The 15985-nt window shown below is 42.5% G+C and overlaps 1 protein-coding gene across 5 annotated transcripts in view; it reads right to left on the reverse strand.

Moving 5' to 3' along the window:
* The window catches only part of LOC135223453 (LIM domain kinase 1-like), an 81719-nt gene that overhangs the window by 38972 nt on the left and 26762 nt on the right, over window positions 1-15985 (reverse strand). For 2 of the 5 annotated variants that reach the window (XM_064261857.1, XM_064261856.1), the window contains exons 7-8: window positions 5833-5862; window positions 1284-1382 (exon numbers count right to left, since the gene is read on the reverse strand). The exons of 1 other annotated variant lie outside the window; for it this stretch is intronic. In XM_064261857.1, the coding sequence (XP_064117927.1) occupies window positions 1284-1382; window positions 5833-5862 (129 nt within the window). The remainder of the gene's footprint in view (window positions 1-1283; window positions 1383-5832; window positions 5863-15985) is intronic. 2 more of the 5 variants (XM_064261858.1, XM_064261859.1) reach the window with 2 other exon arrangements.

The following is a 15985-nucleotide window of genomic DNA, read 5'->3' on the forward strand; positions in this document are numbered from 1 at the left end:
GAAGGTAAATGCTTGAATATTACTAAAATATAAGCGTTTTAGCTTACAATTACGTTTTTTCGACCATTTCGGTAGAGTCAAAGTTGACCGAAGGTTGAAATTTTGGCAATTATCGTTATTTATATGAAAATATCTCAAAACTGATAAAAGCTACAGTTATGAGTATTTTATTGTTGTATTTTACATAAAAATGCGCACATTTTCATATATAATACTTCATGTAACGGCTAATTTACAATGGTACAAAAATTATGTCAAAGTGACGAAATAATTTCCGAGATGTGTCACAGATACTTTTTAGTGCGGCAAGAAAGAAATTCGCGCTTGCGCGCCTGCGTAACGATTGTAAACAAAACAACACCTTGATCCATGAACTCCCAGCATCCCCCAAGGCGCATGATTCAAAAGTTTTAGGCTGGTAGGCCTATAAGTATTTTTCCGCAAATCTAAAAAAAAAATTTTGTAAGTCGACGTAAAATACGTCCAGTCGGCACACGGGAGACAAAAAATGTAGACGTAAAATACGTCCAGTCGGCGTAAGAGGGTTAACATCACATTGAACTTAAGCTTTAAAAACAGACCCAAACCATGTAATATTTCAAAGAAACTAAAAACAGTCAAGCAAACATGAATCTGACTTTAATTCCTTACCACTGAAAAGATTAACTAATCCTATACAGCATTACCGCCTATTTCCTGATGGATAAAAAGGATAAAGCTTCAAACTGCTTTTACCATGGTCCAACTCAAGATTATATGGATCAAAAGCAAGTGTACAAATGCTTCAGAGAAACTTTCACTAAAAGAATGCCTACAAGTTCTTGCATGTGCACCTATAAGAAGTTTCCACACTTGAGCTTGCATGCTTCTCAACCCCACTCAGCACTTTTGGCCAACTAAAAAGAGATTAAAAATAATTTTCTTTGTTAAATCAACCATTTACGATATAAGTGTATGTGAGATGATCAGAATTTATGTACGACAGGCCTACAAACCTCCTAAAACCTTATTTAGACATTGGAAATACAATGAGAACTGTTAACTGACCCATTAACCATCTAACGCCCAACAATATCTTTTACCTGATAACTATGCCTCTAACACATTTCTAATTATCAGTTGCTTATATAAAAAATTAAGGCATAAGGAAAACATAAATTAGTTTTAGCATGTGATTGTGGACCAACAAATCTACAAGTTTAAATCAAACATTTCAAAAATGAAATATGAAGGTTCATAAAAATGTTCTTGAATTGTTATATTTTTCCAAGTAAGAAAATTACCTTCTAAATTCAGGCAGTCCCCGGGTTACGATGGGGGCTCCGTTCTTGGGACGCGTCGTAAGCCAAAGATCGTCGTAAGTCGGAACATCGTCAAAAATCCTAAGAAAACCTTACTTTTAATGCATTCAAAACTATGTAAACTGCATTCTTATTACATTTTTCATAAAAAAAAAAACCTTCAAATACTGATTATTTTGCATTTTTGGTGTCATATTTCTTCTACCAGATCAGCGTTGTAGGCGCCATAACCCTGGAACATGCGTTGTAACCATAGAAATAATTTCTGATGAATATAATTGAAAAGCGCCTTAACCTTGGAACGTCGTAAGCTACACCCGTCATAACCCAGGGACTGCCTGTACTAACCATGTAGCAAAATACAAAGGGATGAACTATACTACATGGTATTTTAAGTATAAGCTTTAAATATCCTGAATATTTATGTGAACCTTCCATACAAATTCCAAAAGGCATAATGTTAAATGGATTCCATGCTTAAGCAGACAACATGACAATACAAGAACAACATTTTTAAAATAAAAGTCAATTTTCATGCAAACCCACACATCTTGAATACATAATCTGATTTCAGGCAAATGGCTCAGCAATAACACCCAAGATAGATCTTGAATGACAAATGGTCTCGCTGAGCATGCCCACACATTCTTGTGTCAACCTCAAACATAAAATGTGTGAGAAAGGGATAAAGGCACTGTAAGTTATAATTGATGGGTTTGTATGAAAAACACGTTGGAAAAACACGTTGGAAAAACATTGTTCACTCATTTGAAAGCTTTTGTTAGAAAAACATCTATTAGTCACTATGAAGCCATTAGAAGTAAATAGACTAAATTGCCACTTCTTGGCAGTCTACTGGGATGTCAGGAATTTGCAATGAAAAATCACTGGGTCCGTATCACAATCAGTTGTCTGTGGTGGGGTGTTAAGGCAATCTGGCTGATATTCACCTGAGCACTTTAGGAACTTCGTCATTAACTTTAGTATGCAGGACAATGATAAAGACAGGATTGTGAAGAGAAGATGATAAGACTATGATGGCATACGTCTATCCACACCTCAAAGGGTCTTGTAGAGCCAAAGTTATATCATCTAGGCAATATTGAGAGCTTCCATCAGGCAATAGACTACAACATGACCTGTCATGACATTCAATCCCATTGAGTCAACATCAGAAACTTGAGAGTTAGTACATCTTGCATACAAATTATATAAAAAGTGTTCTACCAATGACATGTACCTGCTCTAAGGATGCCAAAATGAGCAAGAATACACACAACAGCCAGCAAGAATGAAATAGCAGACCTAATAAGACTTGATCTTGAGCAAAGGAGGTCTTCCTTTGAAGCTTTCAAATAAGCCTGGGAAATGACCTGGTGTGGTCAATAAAAAATTAGTCTTCAAACCATGATGACTGTAGCAGTCTGTGTAAAGGAAGCAGTAGAAAGAGAAAGTCTGAAGTTTTTATAAAGGAAGCAGTTGAAAGAGAATGTCTGAAGTTTTTATAAAGGAAGCAGTAGAAAGAGAAAGTCTGAAGTTTTGAGTGAAAATGGTGACAGAAGGGTTACTTTATTATGAAGCTGTGAAGTACATTGAAGAACATTGCAGATGCTTGGGACGAGGTTAATCAGACAAATATAGAAGGGATCTTTAAGAAACTGTGTCTGCAGTTTTTGGATGACTTTCAGGGCTTTGAGGAGACACTAACAAAGTTGTTGGAATAAGCAATCAAAACTAGTGAAATACAGGAGAGTTTATAGTTTAAAAAAAAACAGGAGAATTTGTACTGTTCAGGAACACAAGTACGATAAGAATGGGGGAAAGTCTTTGGCAAAGCAAAACTTTAGATTACTTATAATTTTACAGTGTAAGTTAGAGGTTTTACTTCTGCATGTTAAAGTCAACATTACTAAAGTTTATCTACTTTTGTCTCCTTGCAAATCCTTTGTCATAGTAAAGCACTAAATAACCACTGTACCTCCACATCCATAATGACAATGCACAGGGCTTAGATTACTTGTTTAATAGTGACTCAAGCATTTCTTTTTTTATTAATTCAAGTGATGTATAAGATTTTCATGGTCATATTCTGATAAAATGAAACCAAAAGGAAAAAATACACCCTATAAAACACTCCAAATGGCTACATATCTGTTCAATTCAAAGGTCATCATTAATAAATTTAATTATCACTACTACTATTATTAGGGTAACTATACTGTAACAAATAATGTGAGCACGTAATCACTATGGGTATTCATATAGGAGCTAGTAGTGAAGGGGGCTGTCCCTGGGCTGGATGATGGAAAGTTCAAACATATAAGAGTCAGTTTCCCATGTACTTACTATAACAGACAAATATATTTGGATACACAATGCATTATTATTTTTACTATGATGTACTGCTCTTTGTTGTGTTCTACATCTTTCTTCCATCGACAGATTGGCCATCATCCTCATTTCTACGAACATCAAGTACACCGAAAAATTTAGCTAGCCTTAATCCCACCCCAAGAAAATAGTTATAAACAGTGTCTCCGCATATCACTTCAAAGATACGTAGTCCACTATTAATTCAGTATACTGTACTGCCATCGCCAGAAATGTTTCATTGGAGAGATCAAAAGATCAGTAGTACAGTAAATTGGCTACCTACCATTATTATTGTTATTATTACGTACTCATATATTATCATTATTATTATTATTATTATATTACTGTTGTTTCTCTAATCAATAAACACCACCACATATAAATAAAAAGCAAAAGTCTTAGTAATAAAAGCAAACAACTCACAACGACAGTGTTATTCACCATACCATTTATAATTTATTTATATATAAAATGGTGCTCACTATAAAACAAAAATATCCTACTCAAATTACATAAAAATAAAAAGCTTCCAACAGTGCTATGAAAAAACTTGCGTGAGAGAAACACAATTTTCCTAGGAAACTACTTGAACATTCATTCCTGCAGTCCTCAGAGCATCCAACAAGCAGTAAGTTTGCAACACTATTAGTGAGAGATGTGCTCTGATAGATTACAAATCTGGCTGGAGTGATGTAAGGATTGAAATATCATGCACAAACACACATCACTTCAGTATTTATAAACATGGTATTCAATTATTTACCTCAATACCATATACCAACATGGCAAGTGCATCTCTCCACAACAGTGTGAAACTGTCCAGTTAGATGCACACTTGTTAATAAAAGACTGTAGGGATGAATGTTTGGCTTCCCTTATACGACACAAAATGCGTGACAAGATACAATCAAAAGCCATAAAAGCTCGACATCTAGGTACTATTACAATACTATTCATACCGTGTACTCAAACCCTAGTAGGTCTAACTTCTCTTTTCAGTACTATTCAGATGAAACCCTGTAAATAAAAAAGTAAGATGGCAGAGGTTTAAACAGGCATGCAGTGCAAGGAAGAGGCTTTACTTGGTGTGGTGATCTAGAGGAAACAGTTACAATACTATAATAAAGTGGTTGTCAATAAGACTAGAATTATACTACATCACTGTGTTTCCTTAAACATTGCTTTGAGCAACTGAAATAACAGCTGTTTCTGCTCCATCTTCTTTTAACAAAATTTTGTGCAAGACAAGGCTACATATCTCGAATGAAAGACAAGTAAACACAAGTAGACATTTAGGGTCTTGCTCAAAATATGACAATGCCTGTTTGGCCACTGCTCATTTGTGTTGTGTTCAAATTAAAAAAAATATTCCTAGTCGTATGCAAACCTAAATATCCCAATACAGTATGTTATCTTCAAGATAGGTACATACTAGAGTAATTCAAATATAACACTAAGATAAAAGCTAAATAATAAAATGACAAACATACTATATTACAGGATATGTTTTTATACTTTAGGAAATTTTTGTGTCAAAAAATATATCAAAGAAAATGAAGTCAAAATGAGTATAATTACCACAAATGCTAAGGAAAAAAATCTTTTATCATGAAATACACATTCATGTACATTCCCTTAAGGAAGAATACAAAAACAGCCACTAAAATATGAATACAACAAAGTAGCAAGCCTTTTACTAAAACAATAAAAGTATTATTTCTTTAGAATGTCTAACAATGATGGAAAAATCTTTTGACAACTTTTAAGAATACAATGTAAAAAAATATTGTACTGAATATCATAGGAAATGGCTGGGAGTTAAAAATTTCTCCTACCATTCATTACTTGTGTCTTATTGACAACCTTTAAAATACAACCAAAACTAACATAAATCACATAAGATTGTCTGTGAAGACATACTGTATTTACAATATACTGTGACTAGAAGGTAAAACACTAAATTGGGTATGCTGATCAAATAACAAAAGCCAGATAAGGTAAATACAGTGCAAAAAGTGAAGACTTTATCTGACAATCCAAAAGAAACTGTAGTACTGCTTAAACTTTATCATCCCAATACAGGGTACAACACTGCTCTCTACTCTTGGAGCATGCCATGCAGCTACAAGAAAACCACTGTTAACTTATTGTTACTTACTGCTGCAATCTTTCCTTGAGAGATGGAACACTGAAATATAGGAGTGATAGTTAGTAGTCCCTATTAGTTGTTTTAAATTTGACTGGCCTTCCTAATGACTGTCAAGGTAGAATCCATCATCAACAAATGAGGTGTGATCCATATCATATATTTCTATTTCAAGTGCATGATGGAATTTACGTATTATTACTACAGTATCCAATAACGTTAAAAAACAATGCATCAAGTATTGTTCATACCACATAAATCTTAGTTTGGTGACAACAGATTCTACCTTGGAATCCCCTATGTAAGTCTAGTTAGAAATATTTCCAATCCTTTGGCATTCAGTTTAATCATCTTAGACCTAGAATTAGTTCTCCAAGCACACCTTAATGTTGGTTATAATAAGCATTAAATCTTTCTCTATTCTATTAACCAATTCAAGGCAGTATTGGTCAAAACAATTCCTCTCAATCCTTCTATAAGGCCACTATTTTACAATTTCGGTATGTATAATGGGAAATCAAATCCAATTATCAGAATGTGAAGTTAATAAGTTTTACTATAAACACAAGCAAAATATTAAAACTGCAGGCAATTTTGTTAAAAACTATAACCATCTATGTATTACAATGGCCCTTACACCACTCAACTGAAAAACATACATATTCACTCTAGATAACTACATAACTTGATAGGCTTCTAGAAAACATGTCTCTGACAAGGCATGAAAGTAAAATGAAGCCACTAGCATTGACAAAATAAGTTAATATACCCTGAAATGGAAAACTATTTCATGAACAGAACCTACCACTTTACTTATACCATAAAGTCAGAAAGAGAAATCAAGCCATGAATCCCAATCCCGCTAGCAAAGTGCTACTGTACAATAGGCATCAAGTTACAATGGGGTAGGTTCTTACATGCACATCTTAAGTCAAATTTTGACATATATCAGCTTGCAATTCAGTACATGGGTACTATGTATGGGCTACTCCAAAGCCTAAACTATTTTACCCACAGCCTACCATGGTTTAATCACCATGAATACATTATCATAAATTAACTTTCTAAATTTTTACGATATTGCAATACATATTATGTATTCATTTATTTAACTTCGAATTTAGTAAACTTGTCTTCTAACATTGTTGTGTTCCCTTTCCAAGAATTATACTTACCAACCATTGCATCATTCTTACTGTGCTGTAGACGGTAGACTAAACTCTTAGAAACTTGTTTTTAAGAAATTTATTAAAGTTTTTAAGAAATTTATTAAAGTTATCATTAATCTTCAGCTTTAATGTGATAATCTAATTTCCATTTAGCCTTCTAATATCATGGAAACCTCGTGTATCAACGGTAAGCCAGTGGTAACTGTGCACAAAATTAAATCAGCTTAACCCTATTTAAGTTGCCTCTAACAAATATCACACTTTGGTAATTCAGTACATATTGGAAAATACTTCACAATATGAAACTGATTTTTAGTTCTATCTCAACCTATTTTCCATCTCATCATAATGTTACAAAACGTTTTTAGGATGCTTGGGTATCACGAGTGAGCCACGTGAGTTAGGTGGTGTTTGCGTCTTCACAGGTATCATTCATGAATACCAGGGATTGACTCTCTAGTCACTTATGAACCATTCAAGAAATAGAACTGACTATGGTCATACGAGCTGATCCAGAGTTTCTTGTACAATGTAACATCAATAAAACAAAAACTAGTTCTTGTATTCCACAGATATCTTACCTTTTAGCATCACACTTGAAACAAACGTACGGACAAAACTGACTGCATTTAAAGCATCCTGGTTAAACTACCCATATATTATAAAGCAAAGCTTTATACAGTCTGTATTTACCAACTGTATGGACAAAATTGCCTGCATGTAAAATACAACGATTAAAAAATTCTCAGATAAAGAAGAAAACTTTATACGGAATTATCAACAGTATGGATAAAAATACCAAATTTGTAACTAATATGACAATTTGTCCAAAATTGCATTTTTCCTAACTATACAAACCTGAGGTCCTTTTACAATAGGAAGGTACTAGCGGCAGCTGGATAGGTCGTAAGCTTTCGAACAAGGGGTTCGGTAGTTAACTGCTTGTCCGACAGGCGCGCGCGCGCGACTGGTAGGTAAACAAATCACTTTTGCTTTTGGCCCAAGCAAAAACTGCAGAGTGAGGGGTGGCATGAGGTGGGGCTATGTGTAAAAGGACCTCAGGTTTGTATAGTTAGGAAAAATGCAATTTTGGACAAATTGTCATTTGTTCCGACACGGCATACAAACCTTCGGTCCTTTTACAATAGGAAGACTCACTTCTTGGTGGGAGGAATCTGAGTCTTTTGTGAACAGACTGGTGTTCGCCCAACCTTGGAATGCCTCCCTGGTCGTAAGAGCGAGGGAGGGATCCAAGCCTCTGTCCGATTGATCGGGGTGTGCACCGCAGGATCAATGGTCAGACCTCTGGACCAAGTACTAAGAGAGAGGCAAGCGTATCTCTTCGTACCAGCAAACAAGAACAAGTTCCTATTTGCAAGAGGCAACATAAAGTTATGTTATGGTTTGTCTCTTGTTGGCATCCACTTCCCCCCCCTTGTAGGAGGAAGTGGTGGATATTCGCTCCCATCCCTAGTGAAAGGGATAGGATGGGGCTCTGTCGAGTAGCTCACCGGCATCTCGTCCTTATCCAGCAAGGTGATGACCGTATCCCTCTACCACAGGTAGAGATGGGGAGAAAAAGATAGGAAGAGAAGCCAGTCACTCTCTCTTTCACTTATCTATTCTTACAGTCACACCAGGACTCGATGCTGTTCAGCCTGCTAGGGTCTGGGTTAGCTAGACAACGTGTTGAGCAGCCACCACGGGTCCTAAGGAAAACGATCCAAGGACCTGTGGGCAATATCCAAAAGGTAGAAGGAGGTGCCGGTGGTCTGGTTGTACCAGACCCCTGCCTTCAGTACCTGCGCCACGGAGAAGTTCTTGTGTAACTCGAGGGAGTGTACTTCTAGGTCATCTTGGTGCTGACGAAGAGTCTTCAACACTCAGCCTGGGATGTCGACTTTCTTCATGAAGCGCGGTCGCGCTTTCACAGGACAAAGCAGCATCTCCTTCGCATCGAAGGCAGTGAAGTCCATTAGGGAGGGGATTGTGAAGGACTCAATACCGATCGTCAGGAACCGAAGGGTTCAGAGTCTTCGCTACGAATTCGGTACGAAATCGAGGCGTCACGAATCCCCATCCCCTGGATGCTTGACTTCGCAGTAAAAGTCATGCAATTACCTCAGAGGAAAAGAAGGGAATGGTCGTATGACCTATCCCTCTTCTCAACTTCGGTGATGTCCTGTACCCATACTGGTCTATCCGTCTGCAGCGAAGTTGTTGTTCTCGGTAGTGGATAGGACACCGACACTCAATGTTGGGTGTCGATGGTATGGTTTACGTGACAAAAGCCGTTAGGACGAAGAAAAGATTGTTATGGAACAACCGAACTAAGTCCACAGCGAAGTTCGTAACAGACTTGGGAGCTCTGACAGCTGCCGACTGACTGCGTTCGGTAGGAGGCAAGTTGTCCAAGCACCCGAGCAAGTCACGTGACCTTCGCCTTAAAAGGGTTATGCCAAGAGACTAAACAAATAATTTGTTCGTCACCGATGCCAGAAGGCAAGGTGATGACTCTCTTAAGGCATGTGCCCAACAGGCGAAAGTCACTTGCCTTCTAGAGACCGAGGTCCTTGATGGCAAGATAACTCATAGTATAGTTGATTCTCGGCTAAGGAGAAACAACACTATGTGTCGTTGAAGACGAAGGTGTACAGAAAATGCAACCTACGTCTTCACAGCTGAACCGAGAGAAGGATTCTCAAGATTCTGAACCTGTGCTACAAAGACTGAGAACGCTAACCGCTATTCATTGCTGTCCGGTGAGGATCGTAGTTGCAATAAAAGCGGAGCGCTTTTCAGTAATGAAGACAGGGAAATACTGCCTGAAGAACTGCTTCTCATGGGCTGAACATTTGGAAGTAGAGCTGTCAGGTCGGAGAGTAGGGCGATGTCTTCTGACATATCTGTTAATTCGGGCGAGCAATGAATAATTGCACACCTACGAATACGAGATATTTTGAAGACAAACTCAGATGTCTGCAAAAATCATTCGCATTATCGCGGTGCGATGAAGCGGTTGACTAGTACAGACTTCTGTTACCGTGCGGTAAACAGAAAGATGAAAGAGTCCAAGAGATATCTCTGTTGAAAATTCTCGCAATGTCGAAGGCGATGAAATCGAGCGTCACAGCAGTAGATGGTCCTTCATTATTGCGAGAATCCCCGTTAATCAGAGACCTAAGTCCATGATTGTTGGGCAGAGATACGGTTCGGTAGTCAATCAAACCAGGGGAGAGAGAGACGTAACCGACCGTGCATCTCCGAGACCTAGCTGATACTGAGCCGCTATCAGGCAGGCAGTTTCCCTACGCAGTAGCTCTCGGTGACTCGTCATCCTGAGTTGCCAGGTAATCCATTATTCCACGAAGGAATGCGTTCGGCTAGAACCATCGAGCATAAAGAATACGCTCGAGCAATTATATTTAACCGAAACGGATTTCGGTAAATACAAAAGCTGATTTGGTGTTGTCATGACAATACCAAGTATCTAAAATCGAAACTGATAACTGCTGGGAGGTTGCAGGCAACCCCGAGTTGCAGTTCAATTAAGATACAATTCGTCTCAGTCACAAACCGTAGAGTTAACTACGGTATGCGCCTACCCCCCGGACAATTCAACTGTTAAAAGAATCATGTCGCGAGGGTAATATACGTAGTATATTTGTAGGTTCTGTACCACGACCTCCATCCTAAATTCTTTTCCCCTCGAGGAATGAGAATAAGGATTGGAGATCGACCACCTTCGTTCTCTAGTCAAGAGAGTGAAGGAGAAGTCTTTCCCAAAGGAAAGCCTTCAATGGTGAACAGAATACCGAAGACGATAGTTCAAGCCAAACTGGAAGTTCCCGTCCGTTCTTCTCTATTCCAGGTTAAACGCCTACTGTGAGATACTCTTCTTCCAGCAGCAGTCTTCTTCCAAATGCTAGAAATTACAGGAATTCGAGCATAAGCGAGGTTCCCGATTATCGTGTAACAATTATCGGGGATTCTCGCTCACTTTGGACCGTGGTCTCGCCTAAGTGTTTGGAGATCGTAAAAAACTCGAACACTCTGAGTGCGCTAGAAATTCCGTAGAATTCTAAGCACTCTGCGAAACCCCCCCCACCGAATTCGTCAAACGATATCGGCTGGTGGTCCTCTCGATTCCCGTAGGAATCGAGAAAGGGGCAGGATCCCTCCTCAACAACCGGGGCTTACGTCAGGTAGGACCCAAGATCGATCCCCCCGGTAGCGCAGCCCCTAAACGTGGGAATCTTACAGAGAAATCTCTGTAGGATCCCTCCCCTTTCCCTCGTAGCCGTAAGGAGAGAGGGAATGGGGGAGGAATTGGATACTGGCTCGCCTTCCCAGCGGAACTAGCAGTTGGAGAAGAAAGGAGCAGCCATCGCCTTACGGCGATGGCCTCTCAGAGCCTGGGAAAACGTATCGTCAGGAGAAAACAAAAACGTTTTCCCCCGAGGAGGGTTACGAACTCATACTGTAGGTAAGGGTCTGCCGCCACTGTGAACGTCGTCTGGGTGGGGCTGATCGACACCTGACAGGAGAGAGCCGATACCGTCCTCCGACTCATTCCAGTCCTCGTCGAGGTCGAAACCTCAGGAGGGACCGAAGGGGTATTTCAAATACGGTGTCCGAAGACACGTAGAAACGCCTCTGTCGCCAGTAGAGGAAGTGAAGTAGCTTGTTCGACCGGCCAGAACTGAGAGAGCCTTCTTGTCCGGAGACGAGAGACTACCTGGTTCAACACAGTCGGCAAGCTCCGATCGCGGCAGACCCACCGTCGATTTGGGTTCCCTCTCGGGCCCCAAAACGACTCGAGCCGAGACGTGGCTCTGCTGGTGGGAGCGGCGATCCTTCCCCGAGGTCGTTGTGCTGACGAATCAGCGCCATAACCTCGGCAAAGTTCCTCTAGATCTCGGAAGTCACAGCATCTTGCAGAGTGGGACCGTTAAGCCCTTCGAACAAGAGCATATTCCGAGAACCTTCCTCCTAAGAAGGGGGAACAGCGACAGCCCTCTCGGTCTTCCCCATCCACTTGCGCATACGTCCTGGCCGGTCAAGAAGAACCGTGCCTGGCACGTAGGGCGTCGTGGTGGGATCATGAGGGGCGCACCCCTCACGATCACTCCTCAATACCTCGCTCCTCCCGGTGTAACCCGAGGAGGTTGAAGGTACGGGAGAGGCAGACCTGACGCTCCCTCGTCGCTCGCTGGCAGAACCAGCAGGCTTGGAGGGCTGCAGGCGATCGTCAACCCGCGGTGGCGATCGAGCTGCAGGCCTGGTCGAACCATCTCGCTGTGGAGAACGGCTGGACTGGGAACAGCGGCCCCGATCTCGAGTGTCAGAAGAGCTGGTGCTGGTTGCCGTACCCGATCGCTCTCTGTGAGAGCGACGGTCAGGCGACCTGCAGACTCCACTGTCACAGTGAGACCGGTGCTTGTCCTCACGGCACGTCACGTCGCTGGTTCCAGCCGTGGCTGGCACCGGCGAACGGGAGGACCTCTTCCCAGCCTCAGCCCGTGGCCGGTCGTGGACCGTCACGTCCCCGGGTAGCCAGCTGGTCGCCGCGAGAGTGAGAGCTGGTCTGGTGAGAGTCACGTGAGCGACTGTCACCAGTCTTCCGCCCCGTGCCGTGAACCTGACGCTGAGCGGACTCAGAGGTCTGGTTCCTGGCTGCACGGTCGCTGGTAGGCGACCGTACACTCGGTACCTCCAGCGAACGAGAGGCCGAGACGGACCCTGATGCAGTGGCAGAACCACTGACACCAGGCGAGGAAGTACCGGTGTTAGCCGGTACCCCTCTGGTCCCAGTAGTCTTCTTCCTTGCGGAAGAAGAGACGGGCCCCGCTCCCGAAGGAGCAGGAGGACCAGGCGGAAGGAACCCTCCCGTCCACGGAAGACCCTCCCGTCCCACCGAGTGAGAAGTCGAAGGGGAAGAGGCGGCAGCCGACGACGATGAAGAAGATGAAGACGACGACGACGACACCTTCCTCCTCTTCTTCGTCAGCTTCCTCAGGACAGACGTAAGATCTGCTATCCAGGGCGGAGCCGGGGCTGCTGTAGCCGAAGCCACAGGGCCCGGACGCACCTGTACAGACAGACCAAAGTCTGGGGTAGTACCACCACGAACAGGGACGACATCAGCAGGTATGGGCATCTCAGGAACAGCAGGCACAGCCAGCACAGCATCGGTAGGGACAGCCAGCGCAGTCAACGGCAGGACATCCAGCGCAGCAAAGCAGGGACAGCCAGCGCAGTAAACTGATGGACAGTCAGCCCAGAATCGGCAGGTACGGCAGGCATCAACCGGAAACACATGAAGTGGAGCAGCAGCCAGCAACATCCTGGTACCGGCGGCAGGTCCAGGGGCGAGCTCTAGGGCAGCGGAAGTGTGGTCGCTGCAGCGCGGCAACCACGACGGCGGCGGCACGCCCCCCCTCTCGGTACGGCGAACGGCACTTCATCAGCGGCTGTAGGCAAGACTGTTACCAACGTGAGGCGAGTACACCAGGTGAGGAGGGACGTCGTCACCTGGTGCGTGGTCACCACTCCATGGGTGACCGCAGTAGGCCCAGACATAGAACCGCAGCCCTGACACTAGCACGCCCTGCAAATGGAAGGACGCCCATACCTCACCAAGGTCCACCCTCGTGGCAGTAGCACCTGCGGAAATAATAGCGATTAGTGGGGGGGAAGTCCCCTCGCGCGGGGGGGTGAGCCCTCTCCGAACGAGTGGAAGACCCCGAATACAATTGTACATCGGGCACCGAGCGCCCCTCCCCCGCGCTCGACGGATCGGGCGAGGAGAAGAACGCCGATAACCTCCCCCCCCCCCAAGGGGAAGGGCCATCTGTGGGAGCTGAGCGGGGGGGGTTCTCGTTCCCCACCCCCGCACAGCACCCATGTACCCAACAACAATATAAGAGCCCGAGAGCAATCGTGCCATCGGCCCGAATGCAAGGGCATAAGGATCAATTCCCTGACTGAGCGGAACTTGAACCAAATAAATATTGATGCAATCAATAATAAGTAATAAAATGAAAATGCATCTTGCATTACGATTCACTTCACAATGAATAAGGGCTCGGATCGAGCGCATTTGCGCCCTCGGTACCGAGCGCAAGGGTAAAAGGATCCCTTCCTTACCTTTTATGGATCAAGGTTTATGGAAACCTTGATCCATAATGAAATTGATGCAATCAAAAAAAAATATATGAAAATGAAAAAGAATACTGCGCTTGCGATTTCACTTCTTACAAATAAAAAGGGGAAGGATCAACTTCCCGGGAAATAGCGAAAACATTGATCCCGTAAACAATGCAATATCATAAAAATGAAATGAAAAAGAACTGCACTTGCGATTTCACTTCATTCAAATAAAAAGGGGAAAGGATCAATTTCCGGGTAAGCTCGGAAACTGATCCAAAATGAGTATTGCTACAATCAAAATAAATATATGAAAATGAAAAAGAATACTGTACTTGCGATTCCACTTCCATACAGAATAAGTTTCCGTGCCGAGCGCATTCGCTCGGCAACGGGCATACAGGTCAAAAAAATATAAATGAAAAGAGCACTTACTTACGATTTCATCTACACATTTCCACCCAAATATACGCTCGGAGCGAGCGCTCCCCCAGCCCCTCGGCACCGAGCATAACCCAATACGAGGATCATTTCTGGGAAAATGAATTCCCGCACTTACGCCCTTCAGTCCCGGCACTCGGTAATCGGAGGGCGTGGTGGAAACCAAGATCCTTTAATTCACACTTGAATTCAATGGAAATAAATATGAAATGATTGTACTTACAATTCAGTTTCACTAGATAAATAGAAAAAAGAAAAACACAACCATGCGAAAGCAACGACGATGAAGCGGGCAGAGAGCGATGATACACGTCCACACGCCAGCAGGCCGAAAGCAAAAGTGGTTTGTTTACCTACCAGTCCCCGCCGCGCGCGCCTGTCGGACAAGCAGTTAACTACCGAACCCCTTGTTCGAAAGCTTACGACCTATCCAGCTGCCGCTAGTACCTTCCTATTGTAAAAGGACCGAAGGTTTGTATGCCGTGTCGGAACAATTGTATTTTTCATAACTAACAAACCTGAGGTCTTAACATTAGGATTTACTAGCGCCAAGCTGGAAACCGGTAGAATTAAAATTACACTTGTGATATCCAGGGACTAATGGCATCTATACCAGGTCACGGGGCATGTATACCCAGAATGCCCACGGCTACCTGTGACCCATCAGTTATATTTCTAACCCAGTTTAGACTGCTAGAGGGGTGGTTCGAGGTGGGCCTTTAACTGTTAAGACCTCAGGTTTGTTAGTTATGAAAAATACAAATTAGTTACAAATTTGGTATTTGTTCATACACGAAACAAACCTTCGGTCTTAACATTAGGATAGACTTACTATTGGAGGGAGGTAAGTCTCTACTACTGACTGGAAGTTTGCCACCTTATCCATTTCCGAATATATAGGGAAATTCTAGAGAATGGACAATGAACCTAGGACCAAAGATATAAGCGGATCTATTGGTTTCCTCCCACTGGGTGTAGATACCATTCTACTGTTTACTCTTGTCCCTTGCGACTGGATCCACCTTCACCCCTCTTTCTTATTATCCCGAGGGGTGTGTTGCTACTGAAAAGTATATCATCAGCTAAGATAGCTTCACAGTATGGCTGACCATCTCACCTGCATCTAGTCCGTTCCAGCACATGACGGTACTCTCCTTCATATTGCCCGTAGTTAAAGGAGTAGGAAGAAAGTAGTAAAGAAAAAAGACCAGTCATCCCATTCATTCTACTTTCATACCTTCATCTTAGACTAGACGCAAACTGACCCGCCAGGGGCACTGGATGAATTATATTACTTGTTGGGCCGCCACCACTGGACCCAAGGAAAAGGTGTCCAAGGATCTATGGGCAACATCTTTCAAATAAAATGAGGTGAAAGTTGTTTGGCGCTTCCACACGCCAGCTTT

This window comes from Macrobrachium nipponense, chromosome 10 (genome assembly GCF_015104395.2).
Source record: "Macrobrachium nipponense isolate FS-2020 chromosome 10, ASM1510439v2, whole genome shotgun sequence".
NCBI lineage: Eukaryota > Metazoa > Arthropoda > Malacostraca > Decapoda > Palaemonidae > Macrobrachium > Macrobrachium nipponense.